The sequence below is a fragment of the Jatropha curcas genome, chromosome 3 (genome assembly GCF_041381405.1).
Source record: "Jatropha curcas cultivar XTBG-Jc1 chromosome 3, XTBG_Jcur_1.0, whole genome shotgun sequence".
Lineage (NCBI taxonomy): Eukaryota > Viridiplantae > Streptophyta > Magnoliopsida > Malpighiales > Euphorbiaceae > Jatropha > Jatropha curcas.
Window position 1 is genome coordinate 29962847 of NC_143153.1, and position 21270 is coordinate 29984116.

The 21270-nt window shown below is 35.2% G+C and overlaps 3 protein-coding genes across 3 annotated transcripts; all 3 read left to right on the plus strand.

Moving 5' to 3' along the window:
• The first annotated feature begins 4782 nt into the window (after positions 1 to 4782).
• On the plus strand, positions 4783 to 8901 carry LOC105639822 (Ribonuclease III family protein). Its single transcript, XM_012223982.4, has 5 exons — positions 4783 to 5698; positions 7119 to 7323; positions 7730 to 7930; positions 8106 to 8192; positions 8368 to 8901. Exons 1-5 carry the CDS (start codon positions 4923 to 4925, stop codon positions 8683 to 8685), a joined length of 1587 nt encoding a protein of 528 aa, XP_012079372.1. The 5' UTR covers positions 4783 to 4922; the 3' UTR covers positions 8686 to 8901.
• A 573-nt stretch (positions 8902 to 9474) lies between these two features.
• On the plus strand, positions 9475 to 10792 carry LOC105639821 (NHL domain-containing protein). Its single transcript, XM_012223981.4, has one exon. The coding sequence runs from the start codon at positions 9616 to 9618 to the stop codon at positions 10711 to 10713; it is 1098 nt and encodes a 365-aa protein (XP_012079371.1). The 5' UTR covers positions 9475 to 9615; the 3' UTR covers positions 10714 to 10792.
• A 4756-nt stretch (positions 10793 to 15548) lies between these two features.
• LOC105639820 (casein kinase II subunit alpha-2) lies at positions 15549 to 20860 on the plus strand. Its single transcript, XM_012223980.4, has 10 exons — positions 15549 to 15976; positions 17518 to 17647; positions 17774 to 17968; positions 18286 to 18443; positions 19116 to 19206; positions 19299 to 19364; positions 19464 to 19546; positions 19697 to 19760; positions 19867 to 19935; positions 20571 to 20860. The coding sequence occupies exons 1-10, from the start codon at positions 15642 to 15644 to the stop codon at positions 20628 to 20630; spliced, it is 1251 nt and encodes a 416-aa protein (XP_012079370.1). The 5' UTR covers positions 15549 to 15641; the 3' UTR covers positions 20631 to 20860.
• Positions 20861 to 21270: the final 410 nt, after the last annotated feature.

Consider the following 21270-nt stretch of genomic DNA (forward strand, 5'->3'; position numbering starts at 1 on the left):
ACTCCAAGAACAACACAATAACACTCTTCTAAGGTCTAACTACAACATTTGCGTATGCATCAATTAGATACATTTAGTTAAACATATTACTTTGAATTTTCTGCACAATAAATAAGTTCCAAGTCTATCTTCCAATAAATACACCCAATTAATTTACAATAATATACTTACAGTATAAATTACATAATAGAGTCTCCAAAAATGGACTACTTATACATGCCATAATACTTAATTACATAACACACTAATCAACTACCAAAATATCTCTTCAGTTCTGATGCTACTCTTTTGGTCTTCAATCAGCAATATAGACTCCAACCTACGCGTGATAAAATCAACACGCTGAGTATAAAACTCAGTGGTGCTCATAAAACACAACAAACCAATGTTGCGATGGCAACACACTTAAAATATCAATTTTCATCAACAGATTTACAATCATAAAATCATTAACGCTTTAATATACATTTACATTTATAACAAAATGATCAAATAAAACTATTAATATTTTATTCGTTCAAATCATAAATTCATTATTTGAAATTGTAGTACACCAATACATATACTGGTTATTTAGAAAACCATGTAACGTAATATCCTGCTTTGACAATTCATTTAATAACATATAATCATTTATTTCCAAGCTACCTGAAAAATATGTTTACAAGGGCTCACATACACTTAGGAGAAAAAGAAGCAGATAGGTTTTCAGAACAGATTCAGAATGGCCTTAGGTCGCCAACAGATTCAGAACATATAGAGCGCGTCCGCCCTAACAGAATAGAAGGCACCCACGTGCCTAGCATATGATCATAGCTTCTTATCAAAATGGCATCGAATGCCGAGCATGCTCATCAGACAGAATAAAATCAAATCACGCATCAAATTCACACCAAGTATATTAGAGCCCAAAATCCATTTTTTTATTCTTATTTTTATTCTGACTTTCCATTGCTCATAAAATTTATTTTCTGTAGTATTCATAAAATTACAATGAAAACTGAATTTAAACTGAATTCATTCATGAAACGTCTCATACTTAAACCAAAGTACTTAACATTGGAAATTTCCAGCATAAAAGCAATCTTGACCTTTGCTGAGTTTTTAATACATAACTTGAGTTATATATCTCCAAATTGAATGAAATTAGATTCATTAGAAAGATAAGACACAATTATACAATTGTTATGAAGGAACCATAACCCAGATAAATCTACAAGATAGGCAAAATAAGCTAGGAACACAGACTGATAGTCCAGACCGGATTCAGCAGAACCAAGTCCAATGTTTATTGAATTTCTCCGTAACCAGACATTCAAATTAAACCAATCCAACACCAGGGCAATCTCAAGACACAGGGTAACAAATCTCATGAAGAGCTCAACACCTAATCTTGCCATTATGGTGGTCAAAATAGTCACTCAATCTATTGCTGCATGTGGTACGTTACAACAGAGTCAGTTTAGGTGTTTTAGTCATAAGTTGAGCTATATATATCAAAATTGGACACAAGAGGATGGGTTGGAAAGCTAAGAAATATACCTACAACTTTTATGAAGGACTCAAATACAGAGGGGAAAATAAAACGAATAGAAAAACAGTCCTTAAACACACCCATTAACATTTTCCCTTGGTAAAATTCTGCCACTTTTGGAAGAAGAAGAGAAAAATAATTTCTTCATAAATTCAACATATAGGTAGGCTTAGAAAACACTCAAGAACACATTTATACAACCAAATTCCAGCAATCAAATCATTTCATACCAAATCCCAAATTTTCACAAAGTAGTACAAACTTCACAAATCCAAAAATTGAAGTAAGGTTAGTGTGTTTATGAACACAAACCTTTAAAACAACTTGAATCAAAGCTCCTTAAACTTTGGTCTTGCCTTTATCTTTGTTAGAAGGCTCTCCACCCTCTACATGTAATAAGCTCAAAATCAAAACAAAGAAAACAAAGAAAAGAAGAAATTGGAGCATGATTAAGTATGTATATGCTAAAAGAAAACTCTAAATCCAAAAATAATGAAGTTTACTTCACCTAATGAATTCTCCAAATTCCTTGAAATTAATCCCTAAAAACCACTTCTCAAGCTTTAATCTCTAGATTTTCTTACTTTATTCAAGGTAAATGGAGTGAATTTGGTGAATTATTCAAGTAGAAAATGGAGAAAACAAAGAGAAGAGAAAGAGAGGCTAAAGGTGAAATGGAGGAGAAGAAGATGAAGTTCACGTTAGATGGAGAAGAAGAGGAAGAAAAATATTGCTCAAATAATGGAGTTGACTAAAGGGTAGTTTGGACTTTTCACCAAAATTGGATGGCTAGGATTGAATGTAAATCTAATCTAATGGCTCCAAATATTCTCCAAATTAAATTCCTTCAAAATATTATATAACACAACAAAATTCTCAAATTTACTCCATAAAAATAATTCCTCTAATTTCCTTAATTAATATAACACCATTTCAAATTTAGTCCATACAACTATTGCCTCTAATTTCCTTAATTAATATCACATCTTAAGTTACTACTCACTAATTCTCTAAAATTCTCCAAAAATATTCATTACTTACTTTCTACCCATAAAAATCATGCATGCATGCATGCTCCAAAAATGTGACATAAAATAGTAACCATATGTAATAATTTTTCTGGACCAAAATAATACCGACTCCCGGACCGACAGTATTATTCACAGACAGATAAACTACTATTTCAACACAGGAAAAATAGGGCGTTACACAGACCCTTAGAATGTGTACATATATATATTTCGTGACAACATGAAATTACAAGTTGCCAACAAATTAATAAGACAAGTTACAATGTCGGGAAAGTTGGTTGGAAATACAGAATAATGAGCAGAAAAATGCCGAAAGTTATATATAAAAGATAGAAGTGACCTAGCATTCTTGTCCATGTGAATTGACGGTAAGGAAACAACCTAAAAGAAGCAAACATAAATATATAAGATAAACATAGTGAAATCTGGCACTGTAGATTCTGACTTTTGTATTGCTCTCTAACTATTAATAGATGTTATCTGTGTATTACAGGATCCATAACCCTTGTTCAGTATCTGAAGCTCATTGACCCGATTAATCTAGATTCGCACTGGATAAGCTTACAAAGGGATCTCCCATATATTTAAAAGAGACTTTATACCTAAAACTTGAACTCGAAATATCTAATTAAGAAAGAAATGATATTTATCATCACATCTCATCTCTCAGGGATGTTAGCAAATGAACTTTAATTAGCCTAGATGGCTACGGTAGAAGTCCATGACTAAAATATCTCCTCCCCTAATATTCTTTCACTTATAATTGTAATTTTTGACCTTTATGGATTTGGCTATCTGTAATAGTTTTTGACGTAGTTTATATTTAAATTATAATTATATTTTAGACTTTAGATCTCCTTTTTTAATTATTTTAACATTTTTATGATTAGAATATATGACATTCAAACAGCAATTGAAATAAATGCCAAATATATCTTAAGCTAAATTATCTTTTCTAATCTTTTCAAGATTATTGCTTGAGTCTAGATTCATTTATTTTGTCTTATTGATGGCCTATCGGATTTTCATATTATCTAGTTAAACAATTTACTGAATAATTAAATATGAATATTAAGAGTTGATTGTCTAATGATTAAGAAGTGTTATATGGTGTTATTTTATGACTGTAGAAGGTAATTTTATTTTTCCAGCCAATAGGTTATATAGCATCATCTTTAAAAGGAAATTCTTTTCATTTAGACAAAATTTTAACTTATAAATTCGAATAAATAATTTACTGATTTAGTTCAAATATATAAGTTTATTTCATTATTGTTGGATTGAATAAGCTAAAACTCTAATAAGACAAATTAAACATTAATCCTTGAACTTCTACATTGAAGCTCAACTACTAGTTAGGCAGACAACCAACAATGGTGTGTGTACAAATAAGATGAAGGATTCCACCGCAGCGTATCGATGAAAAATCTATTGTGGGGATCAGAAAGTTGGAAAAGCTGGCCTCTCTCTCTATTATTGTACTCCAAATGAAAAGTAGGGCTAATAATAGAGAAAGAAGAAGAACCAATGACAGGATATACATAGCCGTATGGAAAATTAGGAATTCAATCGAAACTAGGGTTTTGCCCGTTTGTGAGACTGTACGGTGCGAATCCGGATTAGGTGGGCTAGTGGGTCCGGATATCAGATCGTTGAAAATAAAAAATAAAAAAAATCGAAGCTAACTTATGGGTTATGGCCCGGGAAATATATCAAAGTTGGGCCTTGGAATAGGTGGGTCATTTCTGTAGTTGGGCCTTTCCATCCAAGCATTTGTGTGACTTTAAACTTCTAATTGCCAACTGGCCCTTCGTTTAGGCTTTGTTTGGAAGGAGATAAAAATCAACGATTTTCGTAATGATGTTTTAGTAGTGAGATTGATATTATTTTATGAAAAAAACTTGATCTTATATGGGATTGAAAACAATGATTAAATATACGTGTTTTAAACGACTCGTTGTTTTGCTTTAGACATTGAAAACAAACACCGATGACAAACGTTAAATACTGGAAGACAACGGAAAGAAACGATAGGTCGGTAAACCACAGTAGTGTTTGTTTGTACCTTAAAAATGAAAAGGAAACAATAAACGACTACGCGTTGTGGTAACTGATAAATGATAATTCAGGTAAGCCAGCTCCAAATATCCAACCAAAAGATTGGATTTTTTGCCATTTGCCTTAGCTTCTTCTTCGTCTTCTTCATTTCTTATCCATGGGTTCCGGCTAAACCCTGTCCGCTGTAACCCAACATCCAGTACCTGTTGCTATGTCCACAAGCCTAAAAACCCCCAATTGCTTTCAGTTATCCTTATAAATGTAACAAAGTTTAATCGATTACTTCAAAAAATCTACTAATGGAACTCTCTTCCTCATTCACTCAGCTCCCAAAAATATCTGACATCTCATTCTCATCTTCATTTTCTCCAATTCCCATCCTATTCCACCTCAAAAACCCTAAAAGCGCTCAAAATCTTCGCGTTTTTGCTGTAGCTGTAGACCCTCAAGAGCTTCCACAGAATAGTCCTCAACGACTTCTCAAAGAGCTAGCAGAGCGCAAGAAAATCACTTCTCCAAAGAAAAAGGTGCCCCCAAAGCGATTTATACTAAGACCTCCACTTGATGACAAGAGACTCGCGCAAAGATTTTTAGATAGTCCTCAATTATCTCTCAAGCAATTCCCTTTATTGAGTTCTTGTTTACCCCCTTCGCGTCTTAATAATGCTGATAAAACTTGGATTGATGAGTACTTGCTTGAGGCAAAGCAAGCTTTAGGTTATCCTTTGGAGCCATCAGATAATTTTGGGGACGATAATCCTGCAAAGCAATTTGATACTTTGTTGTATTTGGCGTTTCAGCATCCTAGTTGTGAGAGGTCTAATGCCAGGCACATAAGGTGTGGGCATTCAAGGCTAATGTTCCTGGGACAGTATGTTTTGGAATTGGCTTTTTGTGAGTATTTTCTGCAGAGATATCCAAGAGAATCTCCGGCTCCACTTAGGGAGAGAGTTTTTGCTTTGATTGGAAAGAGGAATTTGCCTAAGTGGATTAAAGCAGCTAGTTTGCAGAACTTGGTTTTCCCTTTTGATGATATGGATAAGTTGGTTAGGAAAGATCGAGAACCGCCAGTGAAGTAAGTTTCCTTCTGTTTCTCATTTTTTATTTCACTTTCTGCTTCACTGTCTTGTCTAGTAGAATGTCAAAGTTTAGTTTTTACCTCTAGCATAGCTTTATGTGGAATGAATATAGCAATTACATTTTCTGGATTGTGGAAAGGTTGCTGTCGTGCTTCCTGCTGCCGGCTAGTTGTTTAATGTGCCTAGGCTTCACTTATGTTCAAGCTTTTCGTTTAGTTGGTTACAAGCAATTTTCTTGTACTAGTCTAATATGCTTAAGTTTTGTTTTGTTGAGCTGTTAAAGCTTCTAAGATATAGATCATTGATATATGCATAGCATTTCCCCTTATTCTGTCAGCTTTTTGGCATAAGAAAAGTGAGGCCTTTATATTTTTGTGCCTGCTTGATGTACAAAAAGTTTTTGTATCTTCAGAAATAGAAGAACTGGTTTGTATTAGTAATTCTGTTTGCTGGTGCAAAGTAGGGTAATAGCATCCGTGCAGTAACCATTAACCAATCAGTTGTTGGACATGGTTTCATTTCTCTTTTTGGCTGATTGCAAGGGTGCAGAATTGCTTGATCTGGCTAGTTGATTTTCAGTATAGTAGGTTTGTTTTATACTTTTGTTCTTCAAATTTGTTTGAGGAGAAAGAAATGCATAGGCAAGTATGTCGGAGTTCTATGATCATTAAGATGCAAACTATGTCAATCCACCCAAATTTCTTTGCTAATGCCCAAGGCTCTGGAGGAAGCTTTATTAGTTGTGTTGGTTGGATGTTCTATGAAAATCTGATTTTCGCTTTAATGCCTCTGGTGAAATAAGAGAAGATGATATGACAGGTTTGTGAAAATTGGTGGCATATGGCCTTGGTTTGCTTTTTATCTCTACGTTCACATTCAAAAAGTGGGATTTAGAGAATGTTTGGGTGGAAGATCCTACTGTGCAGCAAAAATTTTGAGAAGATTGGTTTGAGATGAAAGTTGGATGAAATACATTTGGAGAAAGAAGTGCTGGACCAAGATAATATCTGATTGATATCATCAAAACATTTGTTTATAAAGAGCCTTAAAATATCAAAAATACATTTGCTCTATGGTATAATTGTCATTTCAACTCAAGTAGTTATCCACAGTAAAGCATAGATTTCATGCCAGGTGGCAATCATTCATGTCATAGAACTTGTACCAACTGGTTTGGGAGTGAACCATAGTTGTGTTGATTTGACTATTTTGAGCATGATGTCAAATCTCTGTTTTATTGACTTGGACTCGGTGGCTCTCTTGGGCATTGACATGTTTGATTCAATGACAAACTGGACCTTCCTGTACCAAATTGCCAATGGATTAGCTTGATGTTACACTTAATGGTTAATATGGGATATCAATTTTTATATCTGTAGAGAAAATATATGCTAATCTTTTAGTTGTTTTTGACAGGTCTGTTTTCTGGGCACTGTTTGGTGCAATATATTTGTGTTTTGGCATGCCAGAAGTCTATCGTGTTCTTTTCGAAGTATTTGGGATGGATCCGGAAGCTGAGGATTGCCAGCCAAATTTACGGAGGCAACTTGAAGATGTAGACTATGTTTCTGTTGAATTTGATGGGAAAAAGCTGAGTTGGCAAGACGTTGCTGCTTATAAGGCAAGTTGTACCTATACTTCATTTTGATGTTAAATCATTCTGCCTATTAGAAACTAGAACCCCAAAATCCTATTTTATAGTGAACTTATGTTACTACTGCTAGAATACTACTATCTTTGTCATTAGTGTGTAGTCACCACCCATGCTTTTCATATACCAAATTGGATATTGAGACTGCAGCTTATGTTGGGAGACATTCAAGTTTATGCAATTAGTTTTAGAATTGGAAAGAGGAAATGTATTTACTAAGTTAATAGGACATCGTTATGACCATCTACTCCTAAATAGTTGATGCATGCAAATGCAATCTCAGAAAAAAATATTCCTTTTACCTGAATTTGGAGCAGCTAATTTCATTCTTATTAATGTGAGGGAATCCTTCGAGTGATGTTAAATTCTTTTGCAGCCTCCTGAAGATAGCCTTTTTGCACACCCAAGGCTTTTCAGGGCTTGTGTTCCACCAGGCATGCATCGGTTTCGAGGAAATTTATGGGATTATGAAAGCAGACCTCAAGTCTTGCGAACACTGGGGTATCCCCTAAGGCTGTCGGACAGAATTCCTGAAATTACTGAAGCCAGGAATATTGAACTTGGACTTGGGTTACAGGTAGTTCTATCTTCCTGCATCAAATATATATTATATATTTGCATATTTTCATGTAGCTTGTACATATTTTCATGTTGTACAACTATGTATCCGACATTGTATATACACTGTTGCACAGAATAAATGTTTTCCTGTCCACTTGTTTTCTGATCTTCCATTTGTTACTTTTTTACAGCTTTGTTTCTTGCATCCATCAAAATACAAATTTGAGCATCCTCGGTTTTGCTACGAACGATTAGAATATGTTGGCCAAAAGATCCAGGTATTTTCTTCATCCTTTTCACGTTGTTCAATTATGCTTTTACCCATCTTGGTAGAATTAAGCACTATAGCTTTATAACTAACGAGATTGTAACAATTCTTTGTTCCAGAATTAGGCACTACCAGAACCAAGATTTGTTAAATTTTATTTAAGTGATTTTACTCTTTTACTTTAGGATCTCGTAATGGCTGAGAGGTTACTGATGAAGCATTTAGACGCTCCTGGGAGGTGGCTACAGGAGAAGCACCGGCGTCTTCTGATGAACAAATTCTGCGGGCGGTACTTGAGAGATAAACGTCTGCATCAATTTGTTGTCTACTCTGAGCAGGTTCAAGATGCATTTGAGAACAATCGAAGGCTGAGAAACCCCGCCACAAGTGCCGTTCAACAAGCCCTTCATGGGCTATCATACACAGTGTATGGAAAGCCAGAAGTGAGACGCCTTATGTTTGAGGTTTTCGATTTTGAGCAAATACAGCCAAAAGCTGTATAAAATTTTGAGAAAAAAGTTAACCCTTTTGATCTCCTTCAACTTTCATCCTTTCACATAGAGCATACTTGCATCAACTGCGTCAAGCAAACCTTGTGTGACACGGTGGATAAGGGACTAAGGGTTCAACTTGAATTGCAGTTGGCAGTCATAAAAATTGTGCCTCATGACTATTGCTTGTTCTTTGGGAAAGATTCTCGTCAGAGTATTTTTCTGTCATTTAATTTTCTCCTAAAGCCAACAAAAGATAGCAAATGTTGCAGCTCAATTTGAGGATCAAGACATTTAGGCTAATGCATGTGTATCAATTGCTTATTTGTAAGTTGGTCAATATGAGTTACTAGTGACTGGTGGTGGTGAATGTTGATGGGTGGTAATAGAAATAGGTGATAATGGCTACCCATAATTTATAAATTAAAAATATCCATAATTTATAAATTAAAAATATGCATTTATAAGGTGAAGTAAGTTTGTTCTGTTACTTAATTTTTCTAAAAGCTCCAAATAATGAAAAATTATAGAAAATATTTTATAAGCTATTTTATGTAAACAAAGAGAGTAAAAATGATCAATTATAAAATCAACCTATTACTATCTTCTTGCATAAATGAAATTGACCTAATAAAAAAAATCATGGAGACTATTCATATTTTCTATTTGACATTTCAAAAGAATAAAAAGATCCAAGCACCATCCTCATATTAAATTACTACAATTTAACATGTTAATTATTCCGTTAAAACGTTTTCCCATGCCCCTTTGACAAGAAAAAACGAAAGGCATAGTTAACTTAAAAAAGGCTTTTGAAACGTTTTCCCGTACCCCCTTTGACAAGAAAAAGAAAGGTCCAGTTAACTTAAAAAGGCTTTTTAGTCGTTACTCTGCTGCCACCACCACATACCCATACCATACCCGCTAAAGATCGCAAAAGCAATGTCTCTGCTTGCCCTTTTTATCCTCTTCTTTTTCGTTGATACAATCCCTTTAGCTATCGGAAAGCGTCACGTCATCAATTTCCGGTCTAAAAATCTCTATCCAGAGGGCCTTGCTTATGATCCCACAGCTCAACACTTCATCGCTGGCTCTTATCACGACCGTACACTCCACGCCGTATCTGATGCAGGCGTCCTCGAAACTCTCATCTCGGACCCTTCCCTCCCTCCAAACACCACCTTTCTAGGCCTGGCCGTAGATCCAGTCCACAACCGGCTTCTTGCGGCTATTCACTCTTCGCCACTACTCCCTCCTTTCAACGCCCTCGCCGCCTACGACCTCAGTACCCGCCAACGCATCTTTCTCTCCATCCTACCCGACGCAGAATCAGCCAGCACTGCTAACCGATCCGTCGCCAATGCTGTGGCCGTTGATTTCAAGGGAAACGCTTACGTTACCAATTCGTTGGGTAACTCCGATGGGAACTTCATATGGAAAGTCAACGCTCAAGGAGAGGCGTCAATTTTCTCGAGATCTCCGATTTTCACGCGTTATCCCGTCGACCGGGACTCACCGTTTAGCTACTGCGGTCTCAACGGGATTGCTTACGTCAGCAAGGGTTATCTACTGGTGGTACAATCCAACACCGGAAAAATGTTCAAGGTCGACGTGGACGATGGCACGGCGAGAGCGGTCTTGTTGACGGAGGATTTGACTTTGGCCGACGGGATCGCGATACGAAGAGACGGCGTCGTTGTGGTGGTGTCCCAAAGTAAACTCTGGCTCTTGAAAAGCGACGATAGCTGGGGGGAGGGAGTCGTTTATGACAAAATTGACCTTGATGTTGAGAGATTCCCAACTTCAGTAGTAGTGGGGAGGGATGAGAGGGTATATGTGTTATATGGGAGTGTGAATGAGGTTATGATGGGAAATGGAGGGAGGGAATGGTTTGCTATAGAGGAAGTGAAATCAGAAAAGGAAAGCAAAGAGGAGAATGTTTGGGTGTTCGTATTGATTGGATTGGGTTTGGCCTATTTCCTCTTTTGGAGATTTCAAATGAAACAACTTGTGAAAAATATGGATAAAAAAACCAATTAAATTTTGCCTCATAGACAGAGTGTATTTTTATTTTATGCAAATCCAAACAAAAGCTGTATGAAAATTTCAAATTCTTCAACTTTTCTGACTTTCCCTCGATTAGGCTTGTAGTATGATTATGAATTAATTTGAGCTAGTAATTTGATCTTAAAAGATTTAAAGGATACTGGTAGGAGCAATTGATAATATGGACTGAGCAATCAACAGAATGAGAAGAATGAGATGAGCAACAAATATAGCAACAAATATGGACAGAGCGTTACTCAAACCAGCTAGAAAAGAGGAAATGCACAGTTAAAAAGATATTAAGAGTCAGTTTAATAATATAATTAATGAGTCAATTAATTATACAATTAATGCAAAAAATTTTTGCTCAATATTTATTATCGAAATTCTTACTAGATATTTACATCTTCAGTTATAATAGAGATACACTATAAATATTTGTAACACATCCTTTTAGAGGACACATTACATCTCATAACAATTATTAAGCATTCATATTTTACTTCTATCATGTGCATAGCTATTTTGTGTCTTACGTTAGCCATAATTATAGTTTCTTTTCCAACGTTTGGTAGATGCATATTTGATTATTTGATATTTTCTATTCAAATACCGTCGAAGTTATGGGTACAATTTCGTATAAACACTATATTGAGTGTACCATATTCATTATTAATAAAATAACTGTATTTTAAATAAATTCTTGGAGATACCCTACTATGAAATTAAGAGGTACTTCAAAATGGTTTATGACGAATACTAACAAATTAATTCACTTCCGTCTCTAGTTCAGACTCCATAGGTACTCGCTTCGCTTTCATCTCTAGATCGAATTTCACCTTCTTACCTAGTTCTTCCTGTAACATCCTTTCCCGGTCCACCCGTTAACCCGAATGAACCGAGACGAGACGCTACAATCTGGTTGAACTTATATCCTGTCATTGTGATATCATCCTGTATGCTAAATATGAATATAAAACACTCCCAATTAAACTTCAAACTTTCAATATCTCCAACTAATCATCATAACACAACAACACTTTATATATATAGTCATAACTGTATAAATCCTCAATAGCATTTAAAATCCAGCAATTAATTGCATTCATGATCTATATCAAGTCTTCATGACCTAATCATACCAACTATAGTAAAATATTTCAATCATTTCCTCCAAATACTTACACCACAATAATTACATTCTTCAATTATATTTCCAATCACATAAGCTCTAACAAATGTAATAATTATACATGCCATAAATCTTAATACATGACATAATTCTTAATATTACAACTCTCAATCTACTATGACCAAGTTAGTCACTTCTGCTTTGAACATACTCCTCAAGTCTTCAAGTACCAACCACGATCTTCAACCTACGCGTAATAAAAATCGACGCGCTGAGTATAAAACTCAGTGGTGCTCATAATTCACATACTAAACAAAGTGCGATGGCAACTAACTTAAAATACAAATTTCATAAAGCATTGATACTCATAGAATCAGTAAATTTCAATATAAATGTCTCTTTATAGCAACGAATAAACTTCTAATTCATAAACATCAATAATTTAGTTCTAATTATCTCATAACTCCTTTACATGAACCTTAAATCACACATTATGATACTATCATGATCTTACCTGATGTTCTTTATGCTGTATGAACTCTGCAACTTTGATTAACTCAGTGAATATCATAATGAATAAAGAAACATATAAGCACATACATATGTAGAAATAAACATTTACTCACATATGGAATGTAAGCACACATATCATGATACTTTTATTTTACCTTGATGATCTTTCTTGCTGTTTAGTATACTTATGATTATGCAATTTGTAGTCAATATAACTGTATAGCTCCATAAGGTTATAGTGAAACCGAAGTGATAAGAAAAACTGTATGAAACTGGATGAAACTGTATGTTTGGCTGCTATGGCCTGTATAATCATATCCACTCAACGGCCTGTAGCCGGAGTACCAAACTGTATGGGGCGCAGATCTGCTATTCTATGTCGCGACATAGCCTTATCTACATGGTTTCTACCTAACCTCAATGGAGCATATTAATGGAATGTCAATAGATAAACAAAAGCAAAGTAACTGTGTCATAATTTGCATGCTTGTGTCATGTTATTTTCACACCATTTGCATGCTTGCATTTTGTGTTTATACATGTGTTCATGTTGTCTTTTTGCTTTAAAATGGTTGAAGACATACAAGGTGAGAAAAGGAATACAATTGCATAGAAGTCATAACTTCATACACCATTTCACATCATTTCACAATTGCATAGAATACAATTACAAGTTGTGTTTATCTCATTTCACATCATTTGCATGCTTGCATGTTGTTTTGATACATGATTTAATGTTGTATTTTTGTTGTAAAATGATTGGAGGCATACAAAGTGAGCAAAGGAATCCAATTGCATAGAAAAAGAAGTCCAAAAGTGCATGAAAACACAAGTCGCGAGCGCGCCTTGCAAAGTCGCGAGCGCGTAAGGCACCAAATGAGAGACAGTGAGTTATCGGGCACAAGTCGCCAGCGCGTACTTGAAAGTCGCGAGCGCGTAGAGTGCAAAATGAGAGACAATGAGTTCCCAGGCCAAATTCGCGAGCGCGCGATGAAGGTCGCGAGTGCTTACAGGCCAAGGGCCAAGTCGCGAGCGCGCACTTGAAAGTCGTGAGCGCGAGAAGTGCCAAATGAGAGGCAGAGAGTTTCAGGTGAAAGTCGCGAGCGCTCAAATGAAAGTTGCGAGCGCGTACAGTGCAAAATGAGAGTCAGTGAGTTTCAGGCACAAGTCGCAAGCTCTTCATGCAATTCGCGCGCGCGCGCGCGTCGCGTTTTCCAGCCTGCACTGTCTGTACTCTTTTGATCATATCTCTCAATATACAACTCCGATTTGAATGATTCAAAAATCCATGTAAAGCTAACACATAGAGGAACAAATAACTCTTTTATGACACTTCCTAATTCCATCATTAAATGGGGTCAAAATCAAGATGAAGTTACTGGTAAAATTTCCAGTACCAGTAACTCCCCTGTTTCAGCATAAACTCACTATTTACTTCATTTATTCAATACCTCCCCTGTTTTCTCACCATTACCAGTCCTCCCACTCAACATGAAGCAATATTGTCTCATTAGCAACACACCACACAATTTCTCATGCAAAAAAAATGGTAAATGAAAAGAGATATCACACCTTCACTTAACAAGCTTGGAATCTTCTTCTTAGCTTCCTTTTTCTTCTACCTTTGAGCTCACCTCTCCTATACATGAGAATTCTTATGAATCATCTAAAAATATCACCAAATGATTCAAGTATGAAATTCAAGAAGGTTTACTTACTTGGATAGAATAGAAGTTGAATTAATGTTTGAATCCCATTAACATCTTCACTACCATTAAAAGTGATGGAGAAAGGAAAGTGGAAGAGGAAAGTAGAGGAAGAAGATGAAGATAAGGATGAAGAAATGAAAATGAAATGGAACTCACAGGTAGTCTCTAGAATATCATGGATTTTGATGTGAAAATTACCAAATGGTACCTCAAGTGTCAAAATGGTACAACTTCATACCTCAACTTTATATTTTAGTGCAAGCAAGTCCTAATCCTTATACTTTGATCTTTTTGTTTCCTTCAAGTAAGTCCACTTCTTCTCCTTATTTCATTCTAGCCCACTCTAGACTCTAATGGCTCGAACCGGGTTTTGGATCAGCCCGACTCGACTCTAAGCAACGACTCGATTCAATAGAAAAATGGGACGTTACACTTCCCTAGTGCTTCACTTTTGTCTCGAGTTCGAATTTCATCTTCTTTCCTAGTTCCACTTCACTTTCGTCCCTAGTTAGGACTCCAAAATAAAATTAGTACTGCTCTAGCTATAAATATTTCACTGGTGCCCATATATCTTAATTAAAATGAAAGCTCAAAAAAATATGTCTTAATTATTACTCTTTATGTTGTTTTTATATAGGAAAAGTTTCTACTTTAGGTGTTCTTTTTATGTAGAAAATTTTACCTAATTTGATAATTTTGAAAACCATGCCAATATGAAAAGTTTATCTTACCCTTGTTTTAATTTTTGGTAAAGCTTTTAGTATTAAGATTCTCAAGATAGTAGTAGATAAAAGTATAGATGAACATTTAATATGAAAAAATTTTGGAGAATTAGTTTTTTCCATCAATTTTCATTGAAAAAAAAAAGTGCTCATAAAATTTATAAGTTGGCCACAATGAAAATAAACCCTATGGACTTCGCTCGAATATTTGAAAAATTACGCGATATTTAAAATATGTTTTCAACAACCAAAAACAGTTAGAAGGTTAAATGAGCACAGATTTTCATATTTTCACATAATTTTCCTAAATAAAGAACTAAAAAAAGAATTTCCCTCTGCAACTTAGAGCATAAACTTTATGTTTTGCAGTTATTTTTATTCTCTACATTCCAATAAAATATTTAAAAGTTTCATTGAGGATTGAAACATAGTTTAAAATATATTTTAATATAAGAGAAGAAATAAATGATATATTAGAGATATATTAAGAAATAAAAGACAAAAAGAGTTGATTGAAATATATTTTTTTAATTCTGATGAAAAATTAGTTGTTTTTGTATAAACAAACAGAGGGAGTAAAATGAGAACCGAAAAATCTCCCCGTTTCTTCCTCCAAGCCACTTACGGGTTACCGCTTGCCACGTATCAAAGCTTCATCACTATAAACTATCAACAACAGCACTTTAATACCTCCCCTCTTCCACTCCGAAATATCCGATATTTGCTAATAAAAGAATTAACATGAAACAAACAACACAACAGGCCCAAAACGCACAGCAGCAGCCTTTTCATTTTCATTTTAATTTTCCCTTAGCGTGCCACGGCCTTGCGTCGCGTTAGCGGCATATGAAAAAAGATCCCCAAAACTTTAACTCACTACTGCTTCTTCATCGGCTACTGCTAGTGTGCGCTCTTATTGCTTTGCGTGCGCCAGTTGCGCACCAGCCTAACCTGCGCACCTTCGCCACCCCTAACCCTCCTAATCTAATAACCAACCACCCTCCCACTACCATCCTCGACGATAACGGAATCAACGATAAGATCATTGTTAGGAGTGATCCTACCGTTGAGATCTCCGATTTGAATTGCCGATCCATGTCGAAAGCGCGAGTTTATGCCGATGTTAACGTCCTGCGTCCCAAGGAGTACTGGGATTACGAGTCTCTTACTGTTCAATGGGGGTAATTGTTGCTCTTTTTGTTAATTTCAATCCTAATATAGTTATTTGTTTATTTATCTGTTTGCTTTTTATTTTTGCCGATGTGATTGCGAACTATTTGGCTTATGTAATGTTTGAAAATATGGGGAAAAGTTTTTGGTATTGGAGACTTCTAGGGTTTATTCAATCTGAGTTGAAGTGATTGATTTGATTTTGATTCGTTTCTTTTACGTCTCTTCTTCTTTTGTTTTTTACTTAATGCTGTTCAGTTCAAGCGGAATAGTAGATTGTAAAGAGTACTATTGGTGGATCGTTTCCCTTTTAACTCGTCTCTTTGATTTCAGAGAAGACGGAGTTTGTTGCTTTCTGCCAGTGCGGTGGCAGAAATGTTGCTTTGAGTTAGGCTTTAGAAAGATGTTTATTAGAATTTGTGAGTGCGAGATTTTGAGGGATATATCTACACAATTAGGATTTGATACACAGGGTAAATTGGCATCCAAAGTTGACGGACTTTTTGTATGCTAACTGGAAAATATCTTAGTAGCCATTTCTTTGTTTCAGATACTCCTGTCATATTCGGGACCAATGCTCTACTGTCCCAATTGTTCAGTTCTTCTCGTCGTGTTTGATGTCTCATCTTTTTGTTCCTATAAAGTTGAAATACGTAACTTGGAGCAAATAATGCGAGCAATTTAATAAAGAGGTTTTTTTTTTTTCCTCTAATGATGACTAAGCCTTTCCAAAAGGCGAAATTCATTTAGATAAAAGAAAATCTAGGATCCCCTCCCCCTCATTCTTTCTTTTTCATCTTACTCCCCAAATGTCAAAGTTCATCTAGCAAAGAGAGTGTTTATAACTTCTTTTGGCTGGATTTTAAAATGCTGCTGTGGCCTGTGCCCAACTAATGAGTGAAGGAAACTTTTGGGGAATGTTTCTGAAAATTTTTTATTAATTTGATTATCAAGTTGAAAGAATATAGTTTTTGGTACATAAGAATATTAAATGAGCAATACAACTGGGATACCTCTTCCCCTTCCTACCCACCCAACAAAAATAAAACCCAAGGTCTCTTGATAGACTGAGCCATTACTATTGTGTTGTTTGGGAAGAGAGAAATTTTACTTTTATATTATATCTCATGTGGACTTATCTTATTTGGTCATTTCTAAGGAGTGGCTAAAATTTAATCGCTCGATATGCTGTGAACCTATATTTTACTGATTGATAAAAAGGAATTCAATTGTTAATGAACACAAAATATGTGGTCATTTAGAGTAGAAGACTACGACAACTTTTTAAACATAAAATGCAGGATTAGATTTACAGCTCCTTTCTATGCATTCAGTTCCATTCATACATTAATCGGTTTCAGTCACATCTGTTTTGATATCTCTAGCTATAATTTTAATTTTCTCTTCTCATTGCAGCATTTTCTTTAGCGTAAAATTGTGGATATCATAATTATGAGTCTTTTTTATAATGCTCGCAATATTTTTTCTCTCTCTTTTTCTAGCTCTTCTTTTTTTTTTTTTTTTTCTTTTAACTTTTCAAAGTTCTTTTCAGCGATCAAGATGATTATGAAGTTGTTCGTAAAGTTGGAAGAGGAAAGTATAGTGAGGTTTTTGAAGGCATAAATGTGAACAGTAATGAGCGATGCATAATCAAGATCCTCAAGCCGGTTAAGAAAAAGAAGGTAATTTTTAATTTCTCCCCATGCATCCATAAGTATCTTATGTTTTTTGACTGTTACATAAGCTATTTTGTTTCTCATCCTTGAAGAAATATGTTGATAATGGTACTTTTTTTTATCTTTCTGCAGATCAAGAGGGAAATAAAAATACTTCAGAATCTCTGCGGTGGCCCAAATATAGTCAAACTTCTCGACATTGTTAGAGATCAGCACTCAAAAACTCCTAGCCTGATATTTGAATTTGTGAACAGTACAGACTTCAAAGTTTTGTACCCAACGCTTACTGATTATGACATACGTTACTACATATACGAGCTTCTCAAGGTATTTTGTGGAGGAAAATTTTCTTTTTCTCTCTATAAGTACATATGCTTCAGATATATGTATCTCATATATTTGCCTAATCTCATTGATCTGGCCTCATTTATCAGCTATTCATATCATTTACTTGAACCATTTATTTTAGTTAGCATTCGTCAAATAATTATGTCCTTACATTTTATTTTTGTGAATTTCCTTTGTGGGTAAAGTACGGCCTTCATTTGGCTTCACCCCAACTATAGAAGACATTGTAGATCATGAGTTTCAAAGGTCATTCTTATCTTATTAGTGTGAATTAATAGAGATTTCTTTGAATGCAGGCATTAGATTACTGCCATTCACAAGGCATAATGCATAGAGATGTCAAACCTCACAATGTTATGATTGATCATGAGTTGCGAAAACTTCGCTTGATAGATTGGGGTCTTGCAGAATTTTACCATCCTGGCAAGGAATATAATGTTCGGGTGGCATCAAGGTAGTGATTTGGAGACATTCTAGATTATTCTTTAACACTTTTGCTGCTTTCCCTTTTCAGTTTTGTGGTTTACTTTCAGTTTTGGAAATTAAGACTGGTCCATTCCTGGCCTTGTGAAGACAAACCTTGTAGAACAAATGTTAATCGTAAGTTCGTTAAGTAAATCTACTAAAGGTGCACTAATGAGGTTTACTTTATTTCGAAGGATGGAAATTGGTAAAAAATTGTGGACCATGATTAAAGTTTTGGAAAAGCAAAGTCTTGTAGATCTATATGTTGTTTTGTCCATGGGAATGGCCAAATTTGAAACTGAGTTTGGTCTGCAAATATACATTTGGGTGAAAATGTCAAGTTACCCAAATTGGAGAAATTCTGATGATGTTTGTTTCAGTTTTAACTAAGTTGCAGATTGCTCAAAGTTATCTGTAGTTTTCATCTTTTGAAGTTTAGCTTTTATTTCAGCCCTATGGATTTTCAAAGACATCAGTCAGTTTCTCAGCATTCTGCAATTTTAAGCTCTGAAATTCCAGAAATAGAGGTTTTGAGTGAATGGAATAGCAATTTCAATATTATACAAGTATATTATATTTCTTAGTGGAATGTCTTTCAATATTTTTTATGTTAATATATTTCTTTAGAGTTCATTCTTAGTTTTCTTTCTTTGTTTCTCAGATACTTTAAGGGTCCTGAGCTTCTGGTTGATTTGCAAGACTATGATTATTCTTTGGATATGTGGAGCCTTGGTTGCATGTTTGCAGGAATGGTATGCAATAGCCTACATATTCTTCTTTCTGATTTCTTTCTAATTATATTTATTATTTATGATTTGCTGATTGTCCTTGTACTCAATATCAGATCTTTAGGAAGGAACCATTCTTTTATGGTCATGACAACCATGATCAGCTTGTCAAAATTGCAAAGGTACTGCAATGGTGTGGTAGGGAAACATTACTGCATAAAAACTACAATACATGAATTAGTTCCGTAGAACCCACTGTCTGATTTTAAGGGTGATGGCAGGTACTTGGAACTGATGAGTTGAATGCATATCTGAATAAATATCACTTGGAGCTTGATCCTCAACTTGATGCGCTTGTTGGGAGGTTTGTTCAATATGATTTTCTTCTTCACTGTGTTGTGCATTTTCTTAAAGAGTGCTGCAGTTCAAATTATATCAGGTCCCTTTTGTAGATGCACAGCAAAAGACTTGCTAAAGTTAACATGAATGAATTTGTTGTTTTTAACTGCTGCAGGCACAGCAGGAAGCCCTGGTCCAAATTCATTAATTCAGACAATCAGCATCTAGTTTCTCCAGAGGTTTCTTATCTGATGCCCATTAAATAATTAGCTTTTAGCTTTTCTCATCCTGGCACCAGTGGTCCTAAAATGGTTTTTATTCTTTTTGTTGTTTTCTGATGTGCAGGCTATTGATTTTCTTGATAAGCTCCTTCGGTATGATCATCAAGACAGGCTAACTGCAAGAGAAGCAATGGTAAGCCTTTATGGGCATATAACCTGAGTGTATTTGCTTGTATTTTGTAGGGCTATTAGATCGGGTTGCATTTGACCTGATTGAACAGCTTTTATATGTAATGTCTTAGTTGAGCAGTTAAATATTGACAAATATGTTAATATTAACACTAGCAACAAAACTTGTGCAATCTGATTTCGTTAGATTGAACAGCCCTAGTATTTTGTACAAGTGATGGGGTGGTGGTGGATTGGGAAAAAATGATCAATGAGTGTAGCCTTTTCGCTTCCACCTTGAATGGTCACCATGATAGGTAGAGATAATGTAATCACTCCAGGAATGCTGGTGTTGGGAACAATTACATTCACCTCACACTCAGAGACATAACATTAACAACCCATGGGTAATTTGAGACCGTCTGCTTCTATCTCAATCCATAGCACCAATGTTAGCATTGGTAATTTGCAGGGGCTAGCATGTATATAATCTTCTTGTTTTTGGACCTTGTATAAGTGTTAAGTAAACATATAGCTAGACTGAATTGCTGGCATAAATGTTCCAGTAAACTGCAGTAGTCTTTTTCACTAACATGACCAATAACAATACCTTTTTAATTCTTGAGTAACTTGATATTTTTTATGCTGTTTGTGGTACAGGCACATCCATATTTTTCTCAGGTGAGAGCTGCAGAAAGTAGTAGAATGCGGACACAGTAAGCATTCACATGGGTCTGTCAACAGACCAGAGGCCAATGCTTGTGGGGCATGTATCAGTATTATCATCTTTGCGATTATTAGTGTTATGGGGAACAATGACGACTGCCTTTGTTTGCTGCAGGCAGCTAAAGTTGTGCATGGATTTTTAATCATATGATCTGATCGTTTGTTTGAGAGAATATATTGGTATCTTGCATTCCGTATGAGAATTTACTAGCCCATTGATTAAATTGGCATGCGTCTCACATTCTTTATGCAAAGCCTTGCAGGACTAACCCCTTGCTTACTCATATGTTACAATGCTAGATTCGGTTAATGTTAAACAAATAAAGAAAGGAAAAATAATAAAATTGTATTTAGAATAAAGAATCTCTGGTGCTTAATATTGTACGATAACAGGCGTGCTTACAACTTAAAACGGTTATTTTTTCCATTCGGATGGCAAATACAGTAGTAATCTTATGAAAGGTGAAAGCTCATGTTGGCCCTCGATCCAGTAGTCAATTGGGTGCCTCAGCTGAAATTCTACAAATTGCAGTAATGGCATTTGAACGATGAGCCAACCATATAAAAACATGCAAGTATGCATATTGTACCATTAAAACTCCAAGAACTTGCAAAACATCTCTAGCATCATGTG

What these genes read in the sequence shown, in the direction of transcription:
- LOC105639822 (XM_012223982.4), top strand. Translation starts at nt 4,923, where the DNA reads ATGGAACTCTCTTCCTCATTCACTCAGCTCCCAAAAATATCTGACATC. An exon ending in AAGACGTTGCTGCTTATAAG is followed by an intron (nt 7,324 to 7,729) that starts GCAAGTTGTACC and finishes ATTCTTTTGCAG; the next exon opens with CCTCCTGAAGATAGCCTTTT. An exon ending in ATGTTGGCCAAAAGATCCAG is followed by an intron (nt 8,193 to 8,367) that starts GTATTTTCTTCA and finishes CTTTTACTTTAG; the next exon opens with GATCTCGTAATGGCTGAGAG.
- LOC105639821 (XM_012223981.4), top strand. Translation starts at nt 9,616, where the DNA reads ATGTCTCTGCTTGCCCTTTTTATCCTCTTCTTTTTCGTTGATACAATC.
- LOC105639820 (XM_012223980.4), top strand. Translation starts at nt 15,642, where the DNA reads ATGAAAAAAGATCCCCAAAACTTTAACTCACTACTGCTTCTTCATCGG. An exon ending in AGCATCTAGTTTCTCCAGAG is followed by an intron (nt 19,761 to 19,866) that starts GTTTCTTATCTG and finishes TCTGATGTGCAG; the next exon opens with GCTATTGATTTTCTTGATAA. An exon ending in TAACTGCAAGAGAAGCAATG is followed by an intron (nt 19,936 to 20,570) that starts GTAAGCCTTTAT and finishes TTTGTGGTACAG; the next exon opens with GCACATCCATATTTTTCTCA.